The sequence below is a fragment of the Prosopis cineraria genome, unplaced genomic scaffold, assembly GCF_029017545.1.
Source record: "Prosopis cineraria cultivar Desert tree isolate PC_DT_omini unplaced genomic scaffold, ASM2901754v1 PC9, whole genome shotgun sequence".
Taxonomy (NCBI): Eukaryota; Viridiplantae; Streptophyta; class Magnoliopsida; order Fabales; family Fabaceae; genus Prosopis; species Prosopis cineraria.
Genome location: NW_026555340.1, coordinates 8,548,929 through 8,568,934, shown reverse-complemented (window position 1 = coordinate 8,568,934; position 20,006 = coordinate 8,548,929). Strand labels below are relative to the sequence as shown.

The following is a 20,006-nucleotide window of genomic DNA, read 5'->3' as shown; positions in this document are numbered from 1 at the left end:
ACCAAATGGGTGTGGCATATATGGTAATAGTTTGGATCCTTTGAGCATCATTTTAAGATTTGATTTCTAAAAATATATATATGGAAAATTATTATTTGACAGGATACAAATCCTTAAATTTTTTGAGAAATTAGTTTCATAGCTGCCGTTTTGAGAATACTTTGGGCAATTCAAAAAGAAAAAAAGTAACTCTTCTCATGATCATTCTTATCTGGCAAGATATGGCTAGTTATTTTTTTTTACTCTTATTGTGTACATAATCAATTAAAAGTCCTAAATCAGTCCTCATATCTATTTAATGACATAAATAACTTTATTATCTTTTTTGAATAACATAATTATCTTTTTTGCATAGCTAATTTTTTGTTTATCGGAGGCCAAATATTCATAAAATACATTAAGGGCCTATTTTATTCAGTTACAAACCTCATGATAATGTAATATAATATAATGACAAAAAGTTTTGAGCAACCAAACATATTTTTCTATGGTCACAGTCTATAATTATGTATTACCAGAGGAGAAGTTCACATTGGGAAAAGTCTTTTCCATTTACAAATATACGAAAGCGATTTTAGTTATTAATATATGATTAAATATAAATATAATGACACTGCAAACCCCATAATCACAAGGTCAGTTATTTATAAACAATTAATAAAATGTTCTTACCATGATCACACATATATGTGAAATTGTAAAGGATAAAAGAGTAAATTTGCTTTTAAATTATAAATTTAAAAACATTAGGATCCTAAACTCGATTTTAATATAATATTTCCTTTAAACTTTAAAAATGGGACATTGATTCATATTGTTAAACAAAATTAACTTTAGTTATTAGTTGATGAAAAAAGGGCATAAAATAACCTAAAAATGATCATAAATGATGAAAAAAAAAGATAATGAACTAAAAATTATAGATAACGACCCAAAAATTTACCAAAAAAGGATCAAAGAAATTTTTTATAATTTTTGAGTTTTTTTTTGCTATTTTCTAATTAACTAATGATTGAAGTTATCTATGTAAATGGTATGGCTAGATCGTACTATTTTTAAAAATTAAAAAAAATATTCTACTAAAAATGATTTTAAGCTCACATATGCTTTTTAAACTTATAATTTAAAGATTAATTTATTCTTTTATCCACTGTAAAACCTTTAGGTAAAAATCTTGGAAGCTAAGTTACTTAAAATGACTTTTTAATTATTTTTCTCATAATTATTGTAAAATTATAAAAATATTGAAAGAACACTTGTGAAAAAACTTGTTTAATTAAGAAATTCCAATCTTTTAGGGTTTCTAATTTAAATTTTTAACTTCTAATTTAATTTGTTTTAATTAATATTTTGAGCCTTAAAATGTCATCATTCCAGTAATTGATCCCAAGTGTTATTTTTGCCTTGAATATATTGATATATAATTGGTTATGTGCGTGAATGTGTGATTCCCAAAAATATAAACAAAAAGAAAGAAACGCACCCAATCCGTTTCCCTCGTTGCCTCCCTCTCCCAGTTCCTTGCCTCAGTGTGCCGCAAAGCTCTTTTGCTTCTTCGTTGAAACTCGGAATCTCGGAGATGGGAGACAACAACAAGCCCAAGCCAGCTGGTGTATGGCCTACTGTGAAGCCTTTCGTCAATGGCGGAGCCTCCGGTATGCTCGCTACTTGTGTTATACAACCTATTGATATGATCAAGGTAAAACTTTCGCCTTTGCAATCTCTTTTGGTTCGATTCTCCTGATGGATCATGGAGTTTTTCTTATTCATTCTCTTCTCAGATATGTTGTCGGGCATTATGCATTTGTATTATGGTGTATGCGTGTGATGAAATTTAGATCTGTGATCTGTGATTTCTTTTGATTCTTTTGGCTTTCTGTATGACGGTTTTTCACATATTTTATCGCTTTGTTCTTTTTGTGGGTTCATGATTTAGTTGTTTTCTTAACTGGGTTTGGTATAGGTGAGGATTCAACTGGGTCAAGGATCGGCAGTACAGGTGACATCTAACATGCTTAAGAATGAGGGTGTTGCTGCCTTTTATAAGGTTTGTTTCTCCTCAAAGTTTGAATCTTTTCAACTTTTGTTCTTGATCTCTGGACGTGTCTGGTGTTTTGCAATTCTTCCCAATTTTTTGGATCGTGCTTCTACAATAATTGTGCCCTTACTTGGGTGTCACTGAACTCAGTACCGGATCTGGTTATTGAATCTGTCATTTCAAATTGCATACTATTATAGAGGACAATTTTGAGGTTAATGATTTTTTTTTTTAACTAAATTCTGAAAACTTCATTCCAACAGAGCAAAGGATACACACAAAAGAAGTCCTAGAACGTTACAGCAAGGAAAAACTGAAAACTAAGCAAACTAAAAAACAAAAAACATTCTATCATCATACTCCATCTTTCAAGAAAGATGGTTTGTGATCAAAGATACAAAAATCATTAACTAAAGTATGACCAAACTTAGCAAGTTGATCAGCAAGAGAATTAATTTCTCTATACATGAAATTAATGGAAACATTCCAATCTCTTCTCATTAAATTCACAGCCTGAGCAATAATGTCCTGATAGGGATGAGATTGCTAGTGACGTCTCGTGATGAGATTTATAGCTTCAGCACAATCACAGAAAACTTCTATACTTTTCAAATTGTGGAACCAATATAATTCAAGGCCTTTAACAATTCCTAAGACTTCCATTATAGCTGACAGGTAAACACCTAGCTTATAACTGAAACGTGAGATCCATTGGCCTTGGTGATCCCATATAGCTCCTCCACAAGAAGCATTACCATCAATTAGAGTTGAGCCATCTGTATCTAATCGCACAAAACCTTCTCTTGGTGGTTTCCAAAAATAGGTTAATGATTTTGTTATTTGATGTTTTTGTCCATAAGGATGTCTTCTTTGTAAATAATATGGTTTATGGCTTATTATATGGCTCTTGACGTTAAACATAAGCGAGAAGGAGATTTTTGTACATAGTTAATTATCCTATGAAGTGATTCCAGAGTGACTATGCACTGTATCATCCAACTTTTGAATTGTATTTGGCACGTATTTTCCATTTACCTCTCATTAAGACATACTTCCACTGTTATCTAAACAGAATCATGATTTGTAGGGTCTATCTGCTGGATTACTCAGACAGGCTACATATACAACTGCTCGACTTGGATCATTCAGGTGAGTAAGTCAATGTTTATTGGAAATGAGCATTTCTTTGGCTTTTCCTATTAGCGACTTTATAAGCTTGCTCTGTTTCTGTAATGAGTAACTTTATAACTAGAAGGCACAATGTGTTGTATGATCTTGTACTGTAATTACCATCTTTCAGTATATTTGTTTATGATATATCCATTATCATTTATTCTTCTGATTCTGAGTACTGCATCATACTATATACAATGTTATCTGCAGTTTTACTCCTTTAAGTTCAGTTATAATCATCATCTTACTTGATGATTGTGTCTTTATAGAATGCTGACAAAAAAAGCACAAGAGGCTAATGAAGGGAAGCCCTTGCCACTCTATCAGAAGGCTCTTTGTGGGCTGACTGCTGGTGCTATTGGAGCATGTGTTGGTAGCCCGGCAGATTTGGCACTCATTCGTATGCAGGCTGATGCAACTTTACCAGTTGCTCAGCGCCGAAATTACTCAAATGCCTTCAATGCTCTTTATCGTATTGTTGCTGACGAAGGGGTTTTGGCACTTTGGAAAGGTGCTGGCCCTACTGTCGTGAGAGCCATGGCATTGAACATGGGAATGCTTGCCTCCTATGATCAAAGTGTTGAGTTTTTCAGGGATTCCATGGGTCTAGGTGAAGCTGCTACTGTAGTAGGTATGTAACCACTTTGCAGCAATGGTGAAATTTATAGCTGACGTGATTGTTGTTATTATTTTATGCTGTCATATTATTAACTGAATTCCACTTCACTTAAAATGTTAAAAGCGGAGTAACGTGACTCCAAATGTTAGAAAGAGAGATTAACAGTTACCTTTTGGATGATTTGTTGGGAATCTTTTGTCATCTCATTCTCAAACATGTCATATCTAGCATAGAACAACCCTTTCTGGTAGGCATTTTTGTCTTTAAAGATGTGTTATTCTCTTTAATCAATATGTTCTACTATTTATAAGATTAATAGTTTCGTTCCCTATCAAGAATAGTAACAGTTCAGCTTTCAATTTTACCTGGTGTGCTTCTAAATTTAAACTTAATGATTCCCTTGGCTTTTATTGACAGATTTGTTGTTGGCTCAGAGCCTTTGGGATTCTCTGTTTTTACACACACAATTTCCTGTCTCGTTTGTAGTCAAGATGATAGATGCAGATTTTAGAAGACATCTTGCATATGCTCTTATTCCTTTGAAGGATTTTGCCACTTCAGATATGGTTCAACTAAATTAGTATAAAAGAATATTTTTGTGACAATGTACAGCAAGGCTTTATCCCAGCATAAGAGCACGAGAGAGATTCTAGAGATATGAATTAGGACAGTTTAGCTGAGATGGGATATTATATTTTTTATGTCCCTCGTTGAAAAGATCTGAGTCGAGTCAGTGTAATGGGAATTGATTGCTAAATGTGAAATTGACTTGTTCTTGATGAATATTGACACTGACATGTCAACACTTCATGCATCCATGCTCTGAAGACACCATGCTAAATGCTTTTGATGGCTAAGATATATATAGACCGCTGATGCTGAGTAGAGTAACCCTTGTGTGCGCGTTACAAAGCTTAAGTATGATTCCTTTATTTGGATTGATGGTAGTCTGAATTAGTTAAAAGGGGGTTCTCTTTCGTTGCTTTCTCAGTTTCTTCTATGTGAAACATGCATATTTCTCAAGGGCTAATATTTTGTGACGTCATGTACAGGTGCAAGTACTGTTTCAGGATTTTTTGCCTCAGCTTGCAGTTTGCCCTTTGACTATGTGAAGACCCAGATACAGAAAATGCAACCTGATGCTGAGGGAAAATATCCATATGCAGGTTCTCTAGATTGTGCTGTCAAAACCCTGAAATCAGGAGGACCTTTCAAATTTTATACCGGATTCCCTGTTTATTGTGTCAGAATTGCTCCTCATGTCATGGTAATCACTTTTATTTGCACACTTTGTTTCTACTTTGGTCTTCTCTCTTTCTCTTACAACCATAGGTTAGAAATCCAGGCCAACCCACCTGGTTGAACTAGTAAATCGTTGAACTAATATTTTGACTGGTTTAATAAAATTTTTTGTTTATGATTGGTTTAATCACAATTCAGCTATGATTTTGACCATTAACCCTTCAATCATTGCTGTGACTGATTTAATAACCGATCTGGTTTTTAGTACTTAACAGCTAACTAGATATGGGCCCTTCATGTGTTGCACAAAGTCTAAAGAATGAACTATATCCATCTTCCAATAGATTTTAGATTTTATATCATATATTATTAATATGCTGATACTGATATTGATATTGATTCTTTGATTTGCCTTCATTCTAGAGTATCTTTCTGATACCTGCTTGTTCTTGCTTGTGCAGATGACCTGGATTTTCCTTAACCAGATTCAAAAGTTGGAGAAATCTGTTGGATTGTAGTTCTCTTTTGGTCATGACCGTCATTTTTTGTTGGGTTTAGACTTCAGACAAATTTTTGCATGCATTGGAGCATGTATGAAGTAAGATCCTGAGGACTCAAGAATTTCTCTAAGGTTTAAGGTTAAGCTTTAAATAATAGGTTGGGTGGGAGATCCTTTTTGGCTACATCTCAACCGCGAGGTTGATCATTTTATGTTTGTTTTTTCCCCCTTTAAAGACTTCATCATTACGCAACTGAAGCTGGAATTCAAAATACCTGTTGTACCAGGTCTAAAATCCAGTTTTTTAAGAACAAAATTAGGAAATTTATTGAGACTGAAGCAGATTGGCATAATCCCCTTTTAGATTGTAGGACTGTAATTGTAATATGGAGAAATATTGAACCATTTCAAGTTCTATAATTTCATCCTGTTGTAGGTTTTTTTTTTTAAAAAAAATATTAGGTTGGATTTGGATTTAAATCAAATTTTTTATTTGAATACATAAAAGTCTTTGAATTTAGATTGATTCAACTCCAAATTAATGTTTTATTATAATTTTTTATAATTTTAATTTTTTTTTAGATTTTAATTATTTGAATTTTTGACTACTACAATCTTTTTGTATTCTTTACGATTTCATTATTAGCATATTTGTTATTCTTGTTTCTCCTTTTATCTCTCATCCCATCTTATTTATTGAAAAATGGAGATAAGTTTGTTACTTTTAATTTTTTTGTTTTTTGCTTTGAATCTTAGCTCATTTCTTTTATATCTTTAAATTTTTTTACATTATTAAAATGAAAAATTGTAAATATATGGATTTTAAACGTGATAATTTTTAAATTTAAAATTCAACTTCATGTTTAATTAAAAATTGATTTGGTTCCTTTTCAGTTTAGTTTAAATAACAATAAAATTGTGTTCATTCTTGCAACATGTTAAGATAATTTATACACTCTACAAATTAAAATTATCTAAATTTTGATTACTTAATAAATAAGCAACATTTCAAAATTCAATAAATGTCTGCAAATTTTTACTTGTGTTTGATAGTTTGATACTCCGATGTATCGGTTTGGTTTATAATAAATTGAATACTAAACAAGTTGTATGATTTGGCAAGGACGAGATGAAATTAGTAGGATTTTAATTTAGTTGGTTTTGATTATTTTTTGGGTGTTTAATTTAATATTGTTCACTTATATGGTTTTGGAACTTGAGTGTTACTATTAGTGAATCTTTATCGGATTTTAAAAGCCTTTTCTTATTTGTTAAATTAGTAGGCTTTTTTTTTTTTTAAATACAGAGTTAGGGAAAACTGTGCAAATATAATAATTAGTTCATGGTAGAACATACAAGTTTTTCGTACCCTAATAGTGGTTCTACAAGAATCACAATGTTCTAAATTGTCGCTTGATGCATGTTGAGTAAGTCAATTCACATATTGATTCATTTCACTAAAAAAGTTATCAAAAGTTATAATTTAGGGTCTATTTATTTTTTTAAAATTTTTTTTTTGGTTTATGAAAACAAAAAAAATTTAAAAATTTGTTTGTATAAGTGTTTTTTATTTAATTGTTTCCAAAACTATTTTTATTTTTTGTTTTCAAAAATAAAAAAATAGAAACAATTTTAAGTTGTTTTCATCTTATTTTTTTATTTTTAATACACTGCATTTGATTATTGAAAATTATAGTTACTTGATCAATTTCTATTATTAATCACTATCATTAACTGTCTATAATCATTATTATCAGTTCACTTTTTAATTCTAAAATTATTTTTTAATTGACATAACCAAATGAATTTTCATTTTATTTATTTTTAAAAAATAATTTTAAAAACTGTATTACAAAATAGTTTTTAAAAACAAAAAATGAGAATAAAAACCAAATAGACCCTTAGTCTCTTATAACCAAATCACTGATGTTATTGATAACATTTGAAAAGGGATGGTATTAGGAGTAGTCCTGTTGAATGAGTGTGAAAGCTTTAGTAGAATTAGAGTATACGCTTGATTTTAGTGAATTTGTTATTCTAGCAAAGATTAAGGCTTTCTTAGAAACCTATAAGTTCTACTGCAGTGCTAGAGTAATGACCAAGATATTTAAAAAAAAACCCTTCATCCAGTTTCCTTGATTATTCGAATGAGACCTCTACAGATGGTAGAGCTGTTGATGTCAACTAAATTGTTGCTGTCCAATCTCATTCTATTAGAATCTGGTTGGCACCATTTTGCATGAGCTCTATCATGATACAAAGAATTGTTGTTGAGTTTTAGCTTCACATTGAGGTCATTGATAATATTTTGGGGTTAGGAGAAGGTTATGTCTTTAATAGGAAAATCCTTTTTTAGATAGATGCACTTGTATCTCTTCTTTTAGATATTCTAGCAAATGTGAGTAAAAAATTTTTATCAAGGGATTCTTCTAGTGCTCAAACCTCTTGCATCATTTTTAGATTCCAAAGAATCCAATCTTTCAATGCAATAGAGAAGAAAATATTAAGCTTAGAAAGATTTAATAAAATCTATTTTTTAATAATTTAAAATTTTATTATGTAGAATCTAAAATAAATATGATACCTAAATTGTCATTATGTTAAGAAAATAAATTTTCATAAAAAAATTATCAATTAAGAATTTTAAACCTAAACTATTAAAATTAATTTTTAAATTTGTTGACACCATTTTGCATGAGCTCCACGAGGGTCCAAAGAATTATTGTTAAGTTTTAATTTTAGATTGAGGTCATTGATAATATTTTGAGTGCAGGAAAAGGGGATGTCTTTGATAGGAAAATCTTTTTCATAATAGATGAGTTTGTATCTCTTTTCAAATATTTTAATAAACGTGAGTAACAACTTTCTGCCAAAGGATTCTTCTAGCGCCCAAGCCTCCTGCATTATTTTTTAGATTCCAAAAAATCCAATCCTTCAATGAAATGGAGAAGAAACTATTAATTTTAGAATTTTTGACTTATTTCAATTATACATCCCTAGATTTCATTCAGTCAGCAAGATGTGGATTGAAGAATCTAAAATGTTACAATCAAAGGGACAAACTTTTAAATTAAGAAGGTTTAAACTTTTAATCTCTTAACATTTCACTCACTTTATTATGAATTGAGTCCCAATGCTCATCATTTCAGGTGATGAACACCAAATCTAAACAATCAAAATCAAAATCAAATGATTTAGATTTAATAAAATCTATTTTTATATTTTTTTAATAATTTAAAATTTTAGTATGTAGAATCAAAAATAAATATAATATCTAAATTGTCATTATGTTAAGAAAATAACATTTTCACAAAAAAAAATTATCAATTAAAAATCTTAAACTTGAATTATCAAAATTAAATTTAGATAGTTTAAATCCCATCCTTATTAAGATGAGCATCACTGTATTACAATGATCATCACCTTTACTATGGATCATCAAAAATGAAAAGCGGAGCCGCATAGACTATTATTTTACCGAACAATTGCATCCTTTCCTTGGAGGGCTTCCATTACTAATTCAGGCAAATAACATCTCAGCATAAGAAGGACCTATTTTTTCCTCCCTCTTCCTGTTACTGTGGATTAGTGACGTGTAGAAAGAACAAAAGTACAACAATCTTTCCCATCATAGAAATTAGAAAGTAGCAAGTGCTCTCCCCCATCGTTGAATCTCAATTGTTTGCTCCATTTATAGGCATATGATTAAAGATTTAAAAACTTAAAAAATTGTAGAATAGCATCAATCATTTGTTTGTTTGTTTATTTGTTATTTTATGCAAATAAAGTGACCGATAGGGGATACCAATTGAATTAGGTGAAATGAAATTAATTTTTTCTTAAATAAAATTGAGGGTACAATTACAAGTATTGTAAATGAAAGAAATTATATTAGAAATATTACCTCCAATTGAATATAATTATGCTCATATATAATCTAATAATATCGAATATCGCATTATTACTATTATATTTAAAAGTATATATATAAATGAAGTGAATTAAAAATAATTGAGATTGTCTAACAATAACTATCCCACAAGGAGTACAAAGCATATGAAAATTGCTTAATTGCTTGGAATTTCTAATCCTAGTTTTCTCTCTTTCTCATTTTCTTCTCATTTTTTCTCCATCCAAAAATGTCAAAGTTAATCAACTAATTCACATAGATAAAAAATTATATAATTTGGTTATTTGTAAACAAAAAATATGCATTGATTTTTCTAAAGTACGCCAGCAACTCGAGTCACGAGTTAAGTATGATGATCACTCAACTTTGCAAAATAAATAAAAGCATTGTTTGTAAACTCGAATTGACCTAAGCAGGAAGACCCGTAAATCAATGAACTGGTCACCTAACCAATCTGGTTGATTAAGGAAACTAGTCACTTATGATCTGCCTTCAACTCGGACAAACTTGGCCAACCCGGTGGGTTAATGAGTTAACCTAGGTCAAATTTTATTATTTTTTATTTTCCTTTATATTTTTCCTTTCTTCTTTGAATGTTGATCCTTAAATCAAATATAAATTTATTAATTAATAATTTTAATGATATTGTGTTTTATTATTGCCAGAAACTTATAATTATTATTTCTATAAGACATGTATAGGGTTTTATGGATAAATTTTTTATTTACTCAAGAATAAAATATTTTTATTTAAATATCATGGTCTTTCATATGAATATGTTTGTATATTTAATCAAATTATATTAGTGTAACCGTGATCAATCTAATTTTGGGTTGACCCTTAGTTGCACCACTAACCTTTAAGTTATTCTCTTACCTGATTCAATGATCAATTCGATTGTCAATACCTTATTGAGATCTTATCATTGAAAAAAAAAAAACCTCTATCAATTCATATATCGAAGACTCAAAAGAAGCATATGTCACTATTGAATAGTACTCCTACTTGTCAAAAATATAGGACATTTTCTACTTAAAAGAAATTATATTTAATTAAAATAATTTGACTTTTTTTGGTAAATAAAATAATAGATTGCCTTTAATTGAAGGTAACTTTAAAAAGTAGTAATAATTTTTTTACCTATTTTAGTAATACAAATCACTTTTAGTTTCTTTTCATGATTAATTTAAAGAAGTTAAAAAAATTTTGTGGCAAGGGAAAAGATGGATTGAGATGCCTTCTCCAGAAAAGTCAAGATATCTCATTGACGATTCATGGGAGAGCTGCATGAGGTCAAGCCGGGATCAGGAGAATTCCACGAATATTATATATAAATATATATAATATAATATAATTTAAAGAAAATCACAATTAGGTGCTACATAAAAGATTTAATTATTAAAAGATCCCATAAAAGGCATAAAATATCCCTAAATCTCAAATATTGCATATTTATATCTTAAGAAATGATATTTATAATTAGACAATGAGCATTTATAACTTATTATTAAATTCATATTTAAGTTGTCATTTTCTTTTACTCAATTATAAATTTTTTTTACCAAATTGTAAATGCGTATGATTTGAGAATTAAGAATATTTTATGCATTTTATGAGACCTTTTGTTAATTAAATATCTTCTATGAGACTTAAGTATGATTTTTCCTAATTTTTTAAATAGAATGAAGTAGTTATTAATAATTCACAAAAAAAATATTGAATTCATTTCACCTGTATCCAACCATTGCTTAACGTAGCTGTTCTACGTTGAAAATTGCACATATCATCTCAAAATTTCGAAGTCACGAGAATATAGCTCTCATCTCATGTTAATAAAGTTGAGAGTTCAGTAAAATAGATTAGTATTTTATAATATAATATATTAAAATTTAAATATTTATAAAAATAAAAAAGTGTTCATATTTGATGCTTGAACAAGATTTTTTTTCAATTTAAAAAACACTTATGCGTGGTTAAAAAACAAAGTATGGTCATTTCACCAACCTCGCAATGAAACTAAACGTTTTCAACGAGCAATGCGTGAAAATGTTTTTGGAACATTTTTTGGGCCATCTTTATCTTTTGGCAGTATTGGAGTTTTCTTTTTCTTTTATTCGTTACACTCAATCAATTTTAGTTCATTCTTCATTAATTTTCTAATATGAATGAGATATTTAGTCATTGAATTCAAATTGATCGTGAGTGCAAATATATTTTAAAAATTTTATTTCATTAATCAATCAGGATTGATAAACAGGCCATGTGACCGATTAAGAAAATTGAATTATTAATTTGGAGTTACAATCTCTTATAGTTTTTTATATCAAAATTAAAATATTTAATTCCTTATAGTTAAATTGATTAATGATTCAAAGTGAAGATCTAGAAAAGGGTAATTATTCCAGTTGACTCAAAGTTGTTGATTTCTAACGAAGACAAAACAACATATACATGCTGTGTATGATATCTACTAATAACTAATTTAATAAAAAAATGGTTAATATATTTTATATGATAGCAAAATAATTTGTGTGATATTTTATTAAAAAATTTAATTCTATTATATCTATTATAAAACCATCTAAATTAACATCAATTTAATTAAAAATTAAATAAATTGTTTTATCCAATTAATATGAAAAATTAAAATATTATATATAAAAATAAATAATACTCCATCCATTAAAAAATATAAGGCATTTTTTAAGAGTTTGATGTTAAAAAATATAAGGTATTTTTAGTCTTTTGAGATGTAATCATTGCCCTTTTTTAAAAAGTACCCCTATTAATGAATGACTTTATATTTATTATAGGGTATTTAATAGGGGTAAATATAGAAAGATAGATTAGTTTAAAAGTAGGTAACTACTTTATTGAGGGGTGATGTTCAATTAAAAATGTCTTACATTTTTAAATGGAGGGAATATATTTAATATATTTTTCAATTATATCATCAATTGAGCTTAGCAATGAGCAGATTTCATTTAATTAGATAGTCATATAAAAAAATATATATTTTTCAGTGGACTTTTTCATTTAGAACTTAAAGTTAAAGTATAAATCTATTTTTAAAATTTTAAGATAGTCATATAAATATTTTTATGTTTAATCATATTAGAAAAGAATGAAAAGACCAACATGTCCTTGTATAATTTTTTTTCCTTCTCCCTCCTTCCTTTCAACATGGCAAAAACAAAACCCCCGCGCGATCTTCCTCTTCTTTTTAACAATCAACACTCAAATGCAACACACTGCAACACATAAATCAGATCTAAAACTCAAGTCTTTTTCTCCCCCCTTCTTGCCAAGCAATGTGAAGAATAGATCTAAAACTCAAATTTAGAGCAAAATTATAAAACTTGTTGACGACAAGTGCGAACAACTATGAAAGAACATTTGAAGATTCGAAGATGCGTCACAAGTTCTAGTGGTGCTTAGATCTGAAGAGGCCAACGATGTTGGTTTTTGAAGAGGGTGTCAAACGATGAGATTTTTGGTAGGCGTCAATGTTGAAAGACCATGGTTTTTGACACTTGCGGTTCCTTAAGCTCAATTTGAAACCCATGACATCAACAAGATTTGCAATGAAGAGAAGAGCATCCGATCTTGAGAATTGGAATATGGCATTAGAAGGGAATGTGCAGGAAAATGATGACAGAAGAGGCGATGGCTCTGCTGACGTGAGAGGAGTCGATGAAGAAGGTGGAGATGGCTTTATGACAATGTTTTTAGAAACACACTGGAAAAGGTTATCAGTTTACATTTGCATGGTCCAATGATCGAATTAATGATGAAATAGTTAAATAAAAATGATATTAAATATATGTATAAAATAAACAAAAAAATCTATAATATATTAATAAAATAACTGTAAATTAAAATATTATAAATTATAAATTTATAATTTTTTAAATATATGTGAATCTTAGTTAAATTAAATATGATTAGACTCAAAAATATTTATATTTGCATCTATAATTGTTAACATCCTTATAAAAAATTATCTCAAATTATATTTTATACATATAAATTATCCAAAAATAAAGTTGACTTTTAGTAGGATATTTTTTTTATTTTTAAGTTTTTTTAATATTATGTTTAAATCATTTAATTTTTAAAAAATGCTCTGGTTCCGTTTCAACTTTAGTTTTCGATTCAGTAACAACTCAACTTTGGCTCAGTTATGAAAATGATTTTGTGGTTCAAATGAAATTGTTTACAGCTTTAGTCAAGGGTTCGATCATTTAATTTTTAAATCATTGCTTTATAAATCATAGAAAATGGGAGATTACTTCAACGTAGTGTGGGGGGCAAATCTGACGCTTTAAAATAGTAATAAGTGCTCGAAGGAGGTAGACTATTAACAAGTATCACTAGATTTTTGGTAATGATCATTATGATTTGAGTAACTAAGCGTATTTTTCCATTCTACGACAACATGATGCGAATTACCATGGGTTAAACCAAACAGTTCCATATTAAAATATACGATAAATAATAGGCAATAGATATATCTACATGTACATATACATATATAAATTAATGGTCAAATTTATTCTTATCAATCCTGGAATTTATTTTCATAATGTCTATGCTCAATCTTTATGTTTAATTGATAAATGCACAAAATAAGATTATAATTCATTAATAAAAAAAATTAATCTTTTAGTCCTTCAATTTTTAACTCACTTGTAACTCAGTCCCTCAACTATAACTCGCTGCAATTCAGTCTCTCAACTTTTAATTTATCTATAACTCGGTCCTTATTTTTAATTTTTTTTTAAAAATTTTTATCAAATAAAAGGAATAAAAAATGCTCATATATTATTTTAAAATACCCTCTTCTTGTTTATTAATGTGAGATATAAGCTAATATGAAAAAAAAAAATAACAAAGGCTAAGGGACTAATTTGTAAGTGATTCAAAAGTTAAGGAACTGAGTCATAGGCGAGTTATAGTTGAGGGATTGAGTCACAGCGAGTCATAATTGAGGGACTAAATTACAAGTGACTTAAAAGTTGAAGGATTAAAAGATTAATTTTTCCTTCATTAATTTATAAACATGTTTAAAGATTTTATATATTTTTAAATTTAATTTTTTCAAATTATCTACCTCACAATCCAACAATTAGCTTGCGAAAACTATACTGTCAAAAATTGAAGTTTGAATAGTTTTCAAAAACTTCCAAACAAACAATAAAGGAGAAGACATAAGCCGAAGGAGGGAGGGTCACCACATGTGTTGGGCGGATAGGGACATGCGTGTCATTTTATAATTAGGGTTTTCATCCCGGCTCGGTCACCCAACATTAGTAAAACGGATTCGTAACAGACCAATAACAAAACAGAACATGAAAAGTCAATTTTAAAACCACCTAATGGAACATCTCCACGTGATAGATCCACCCAACGAGATGTCGGCAATGAAATCACAATGTCACCCGCAAGTAATTTAATCGGAGTGCCAAAAGAGGGCGTGGTGCTATTTGAATCACCGCTTTTGGATGAACAAAACCCTCTCTTTCCCAAAACCCAAACCCTTGGCGGCTGTGCGTGTGTGACCCGTTTTCTCTATTTCTCACTCCTTTAGGGCTTTCTCAAATCCTCTCTCGGTCGTCTGTCTTCTAAAACCCTTGTATCTTTATTTGGATTTGGGGTTTTTGTTTTCTCTTATATATATATATATTAATATTATCGTTCAAGTTTCGTTTTCTCGTCTCCGTCGGAAGAGGATCTTGCCGATTGTTTGATTTCTCATGGCCACTGTCGCTCCTTCCGCAGATCGTATCCTTAAATTGATTCTTGATTTCATTTCTATGTGTTTGAAGTTTTGTATGCTGTTGTATTTTTCTCGCTTGATCTGGTTTTTCGAAGCGACCTTTGATTTGGATCCGAGTGGTTCGGAGCTAATATGTGTAGTTTGTTTCTGCTACGATTTAACTTTTTTAAAGAATATGATTTGATTGGGGATGACCGCTGGCTTGCTGTGTTATTTGCTCTCTTGTGTTGGTTGGTTTCTTGGATTTGTTCGTAGTGAAGTGTTTCATGTCGGTGAATCTGCTTTAATTTTGAGTGAGATGGCTTTGCTCTGGAAATTGTGCTTGGATTGGTTTTTTTCCAAATTCTAGTTATTTTGTTTTTCTGGGCTGTCTTTACTGTCTCTATTTATCGAAATTGTCTCCCTTTACTCTACTCTTTGTAAACAGAAGCAACAGATTTACTGCAGAAGTTGTCGTTAGACACTCAACCAAAGGCCTTGGAAATTCCGGAACCAACCAAGAAGGTAATTGCTGTCTAATTGTTTTCCGGTTGTATAATACTCTGTCAATGAGCGAGTTGCCTACGCTACTGATGGAGACTAGTTTTTAATATTATGAATGAACGAATTTGTGATACGACAAGTTTCCTGAACTTTTCAGCATGGAAGATGAAAATAAGTTTTGTATGTGTGGGAAATTGTACCTGGCCATACGTTTTAACGAAGAGTTTTGTCAAATCTTGTGTAGGCCACTGGCAACCAGTATGGATCCGTTGATGCTGGCAATGCTGCAAATGGTCAGATCCCATCATGTGAACGCTCAGTGACACCACTATTACAAGATTTTATTGATCCCACCATGTGTTACCTTCCAAATGGTTACCCATCGACTGCCTATTATTATGGAGGTGAGTTGATGCTGAAATTTATGACTATGTTGATATGTGGTATTGGAGAAGATTATTAGATAGTCTTCTGGTGTATGCTGATGTTTCATCTGATCAACCTACGCTGAAATCTGTTCTTTGTAGGTTATGAAGGGACTGGAAATGAGTGGGATGATTATTCGAGATATGTGAATCACGATGGAGTTGAGATGACTTCTGTAATTTCTTATAAGCCTCAGCTCATATTTTTTTGTTGTGAATGATTATTTTATGTTTGCTTAACATGCATTCCCCCCTCTTGCAGGGAGTTTATGGGGATAACGGGTCGCTTATGTACCATCATGGATATGGATATGCACCCTATGGCCCTTATTCACCAGCTGGTTCTCCAGTTCCGACAATGGGAAATGATGGTCAGTTGTACGGGCCTCAACATTACCAGTATCCTCCCTATTTTCAGCCAATGACACCAACCAGTGGGCAATTCACGCCTACTCCTGTTGTCCCAACTCAGGGTGATGTTTCCACCTCTGTAGCTGCTGATCAAAAGCCTCTTCCTGTGGAAGTGAATGGGAATTCCAATGGCATCAACAATGGCGGGACTGTGAAGGGAAATAATGGTGCTAACCCTGGGAAACCAGCCTATCAAGTCTCATCTTTTAATTCCAATGCTTCGTATGGAAGAGGTAACATGCCCGGCCGTATTCCTACTTCAGGTTACCAGGATCCACGATTTGGTTTTGATGGATTGCACTCACCTATTCCATGGTTAGATGCCCCACTATTTTCAGATGGACAGCCAAGGCCCGTTGCTAGCACAGCACTCACTTCCTCAATATCAGGTGGAAGTAACATGACTGCTTCAAGGAACCAGACTTTTCGCCCTGGCTCTCAATATATGGTGTGTTGGTTGCTTATTCTAACTTTTTCTGACATTCAAGCGTACCTGTCTATCAAGATTATTTATGATTTTTCTAATGGCCTGCATGTCTTTGAATTTGTTTCCTGTTCAATTACCAGAGTGGTTTGAACTGGAGTGCACTTGCTTGCCTTGTTAGGTCTAATACTTTTTGTATATGATTTTAATAACTGGCTTGATTTTCTTAGGGTTTGCACCATCCGAGGCCAATGCCTGCCATGGGAACCACTCATGGCTTCATAAATAGGATGTATCCAAACAAATTATACAGTCAATATGGGAACACGGTCAGATCTGGTATGGGATATGGAACACATGGATATGATTCTCGGATGAGTGGACGTGCTTGGCTGGCTGTTGACAATAAGTATAAAAATAGGGGGCGAAGTGGTGGCTACTTTGGCTATGGTAATGAGAACATGGATGGTTTGAATGAACTCAATAGGGGACCTAGGGCCAAGGGCAGCAAGAACCAGAAGGGTTTCACGCCAACTGCCTTAGCAGTTAAAGGGCAGAAGCTGCCAACAAATTTAAACAATGATGATGAGAAAGACGAGACAAGTATTGTTCCAGACCGTGACCAATATAACAAAGCTGATTTTCCTGAAGAATACTCAGATGCTAAGTTTTTTATCATTAAGTCTTACAGTGAAGATGATATTCATAAAAGCATCAAGTATAATGTGTGGGCCAGTACACAGAATGGCAACAAGAAGCTTGATGCTGCATATCAGGAGGCCCAGCAGAAGCCTGGTGGATGCCCTGTATTCCTTTTCTTCTCGGTTAGTTTCTTTATCCTTGTGTTTACAGTATTGTATTTCTTGTCGATAAAAATAGCTGTTTTCTCACTTGCTAAATTTCCATGCAGGTTAATACCAGTGGGCAATTTGTTGGTCTTGCTGAGATGATTGGTCCTGTTGATTTTGACAGGAGTGTTGAGTATTGGCAGCAAGACAAATGGAATGGTTGTTTTCCTCTGAAGTGGCACATAGTTAAGGATATTCCCAACAATTTGTTAAGGCACATCACCTTGGACAACAATGAGAACAAACCAGTCACTAACAGCAGGGATACTCAAGAGGTCATCAGTCGTGCTTATCACCATATGTTTATTTGATTGCCTTAAATCTCTCTTTTTTGTTTGGTAACCTTAGCAGCAAGTTTGTCTGCAGGTGATGCTGGAACCAGGGAATAAAATGGTTAAAATTTTTAAGGAGTATGTCAGCAAGACTTGCATTTTGGATGATTTTGGTTTTTATGAGGGTCGTCAGAAGACAATTTTGGAGAAGAAAGCGAAGCAACAATTCCCCAAGCAGGCAAGAAACTTTTAACTATTTCGGTGCCTTTTATGTTGTACTTTTAGGAGATTGTGTGATTAGATAATCATGAATTAATTATGCTATTGCTATTGGATTCTATTGATGCAGGTATGGGAGGGGAAGCCCACTGATGACAAAGTTGAGTTAAACGGGGAGGTTGAGATACAAAAACCTGATGTTGCCTCTGGATTGCTCAAGGAGTCTAACCAAGCTGAGAAAGGTAGCGATGAGTGCAAATCAGTGGGGAATGGGTCTGTTACGAATGCTGGAGATGCCCCGAAGGGTGCGAAACCGGTTGTAGCTGAGAAGAAGATTGTAGCCAATGGGGTTGCTAACGGTTGCTAACCTCTGCCATATTTAATGATGGCGGTGCTAGATGGGTTTCTTTAGCCTGTACTGTTTCTTAGCGTATGATACTAAGCCTACGAGCTGCCGCCTGATATGATCTGTCTTGCATTCTCTTTATATCTGAAGATGATAGTTTGGGCTGACAAGTGGAGAAGAAGGTCTGTATATTTTGGAGCTTGTCAAGGCAGAGAAGTAGTTCATAGAATGCTAGTGTCAACCCCTTTTTCGCTGGGTTTTGGTTACAGTGGTTAGCCTCCTAACAGGTTTTCTTGTTCCTAGGGTTTTGGGTTTTAGGTTCATGTTCAAGTGATGCTATACCTTATGGCCTTTTCTTTTCTTTTTTCTCTTCTCTTTTCGGGGCTTTATCTTTCTCTTATTTTCTTTTAATTTTTATATTTGGTTTGTTATTTCCTATCTTTGTAAATCTAGAGCTACTTTGGTGCGAAGCCTCATTGCTTTTGTTACTTGCAAGAGAGCTAGAGGAAAGGTGGGAAAATATTGAAATATAGCTGGCTTTAAGTAGCTTGGTTTCTCTTTATTTAGTTATATTTCGTTATGTTACCCGATTGTTTGACTATGCGTATCTTGAATGAATAATCTGTTCGTGGACATTGGGTGGACAGGCTAGTCAAACACGTGTCCATTTTGTTATTTCCTTCCAAGATTCATGGCAAGATATGCCATGCTAAAATTGAAAGGTACATCTATGTCTTGGTGTTGCGGTGGAAATTATTTCGTGGTTTAAATCTGGCGTTATTGGCGGGGTTAAGCTAAAACAGGTACATTTTCGGGGGGTAGTGAGGGGTTCGCTGGTGAACGGTGATTACTTTAAGGCTGTGTTTCCGTGTGTGTTTTGCATGCGTATTTGAATTTGGATTTAAATTTGATCCAAATATTTAATTTGGATTCATGAAAGTCTATGGATTTGGATTCATGTCTTTTTTATAACTGTTTTGTAATTTTTTTTTAATTTTGGTTATTTGAAATTTTAGTTACTTTAATCTTATTTCTGTGTCTTTTTTCTTTTACCTTTGTTTTTTCAGGTTTGCTTCTCATGTCTTTTTATTTGGCTTTCGCAGATTGAAACTTGCCAATTTCAATTTCTTTTTTTTGGGCATTGGATCTCAGTTATTTTATTTTTTTAAATTTTTTTACGAAGAATTTTAAATTTGAGATTTTTAATTTAAGATTTTAATTTAAATTATGAATCCAAATACTTTCCAATGGAACTTGCCTTATGCGTTGATATTGGTGCCGTGGTGTATTGGTTTGCGAATCGTTTGCCTTGTTTGTC

General features: G+C 31.7%; 2 protein-coding genes across 4 annotated transcripts; both read left to right on the top strand.

Moving 5' to 3' along the window:
- Window positions 1–1,454: 1,454 nt before the first annotated feature.
- On the top strand, window positions 1,455–5,999 carry LOC129319391 (mitochondrial dicarboxylate/tricarboxylate transporter DTC-like). The gene is made up of 6 exons (XM_054964446.1): window positions 1,455–1,699; window positions 1,964–2,047; window positions 3,126–3,187; window positions 3,481–3,842; window positions 4,883–5,097; window positions 5,534–5,999. The coding sequence occupies exons 1-6, from the start codon at window positions 1,580–1,582 to the stop codon at window positions 5,588–5,590; spliced, it is 900 nt and encodes a 299-aa protein (XP_054820421.1). The 5' UTR covers window positions 1,455–1,579; the 3' UTR covers window positions 5,591–5,999.
- Window positions 6,000–14,999: 9,000 nt separating this feature from the next.
- Window positions 15,000–19,234, top strand: LOC129320237 (YTH domain-containing protein ECT2-like). Of its 3 annotated transcripts, none has more exons than XM_054965576.1 (10): window positions 15,000–15,265; window positions 15,688–15,764; window positions 15,988–16,147; window positions 16,271–16,344; window positions 16,431–16,812; window positions 16,918–17,027; window positions 17,234–17,827; window positions 17,914–18,126; window positions 18,218–18,361; window positions 18,473–19,234. In XM_054965576.1, exons 1-10 carry the CDS (start codon window positions 15,238–15,240, stop codon window positions 18,707–18,709), a joined length of 2,019 nt encoding a protein of 672 aa, XP_054821551.1. In that variant the 5' UTR covers window positions 15,000–15,237; the 3' UTR covers window positions 18,710–19,234. The 3 variants fall into 3 exon arrangements, with proteins under 3 accessions (XP_054821551.1, XP_054821550.1, XP_054821549.1); XM_054965575.1 differs by having other exon boundaries at window positions 16,900–17,027; XM_054965574.1 differs by having other exon boundaries at window positions 16,431–17,027.
- The last annotated feature ends 772 nt before the right edge of the window (window positions 19,235–20,006 follow it).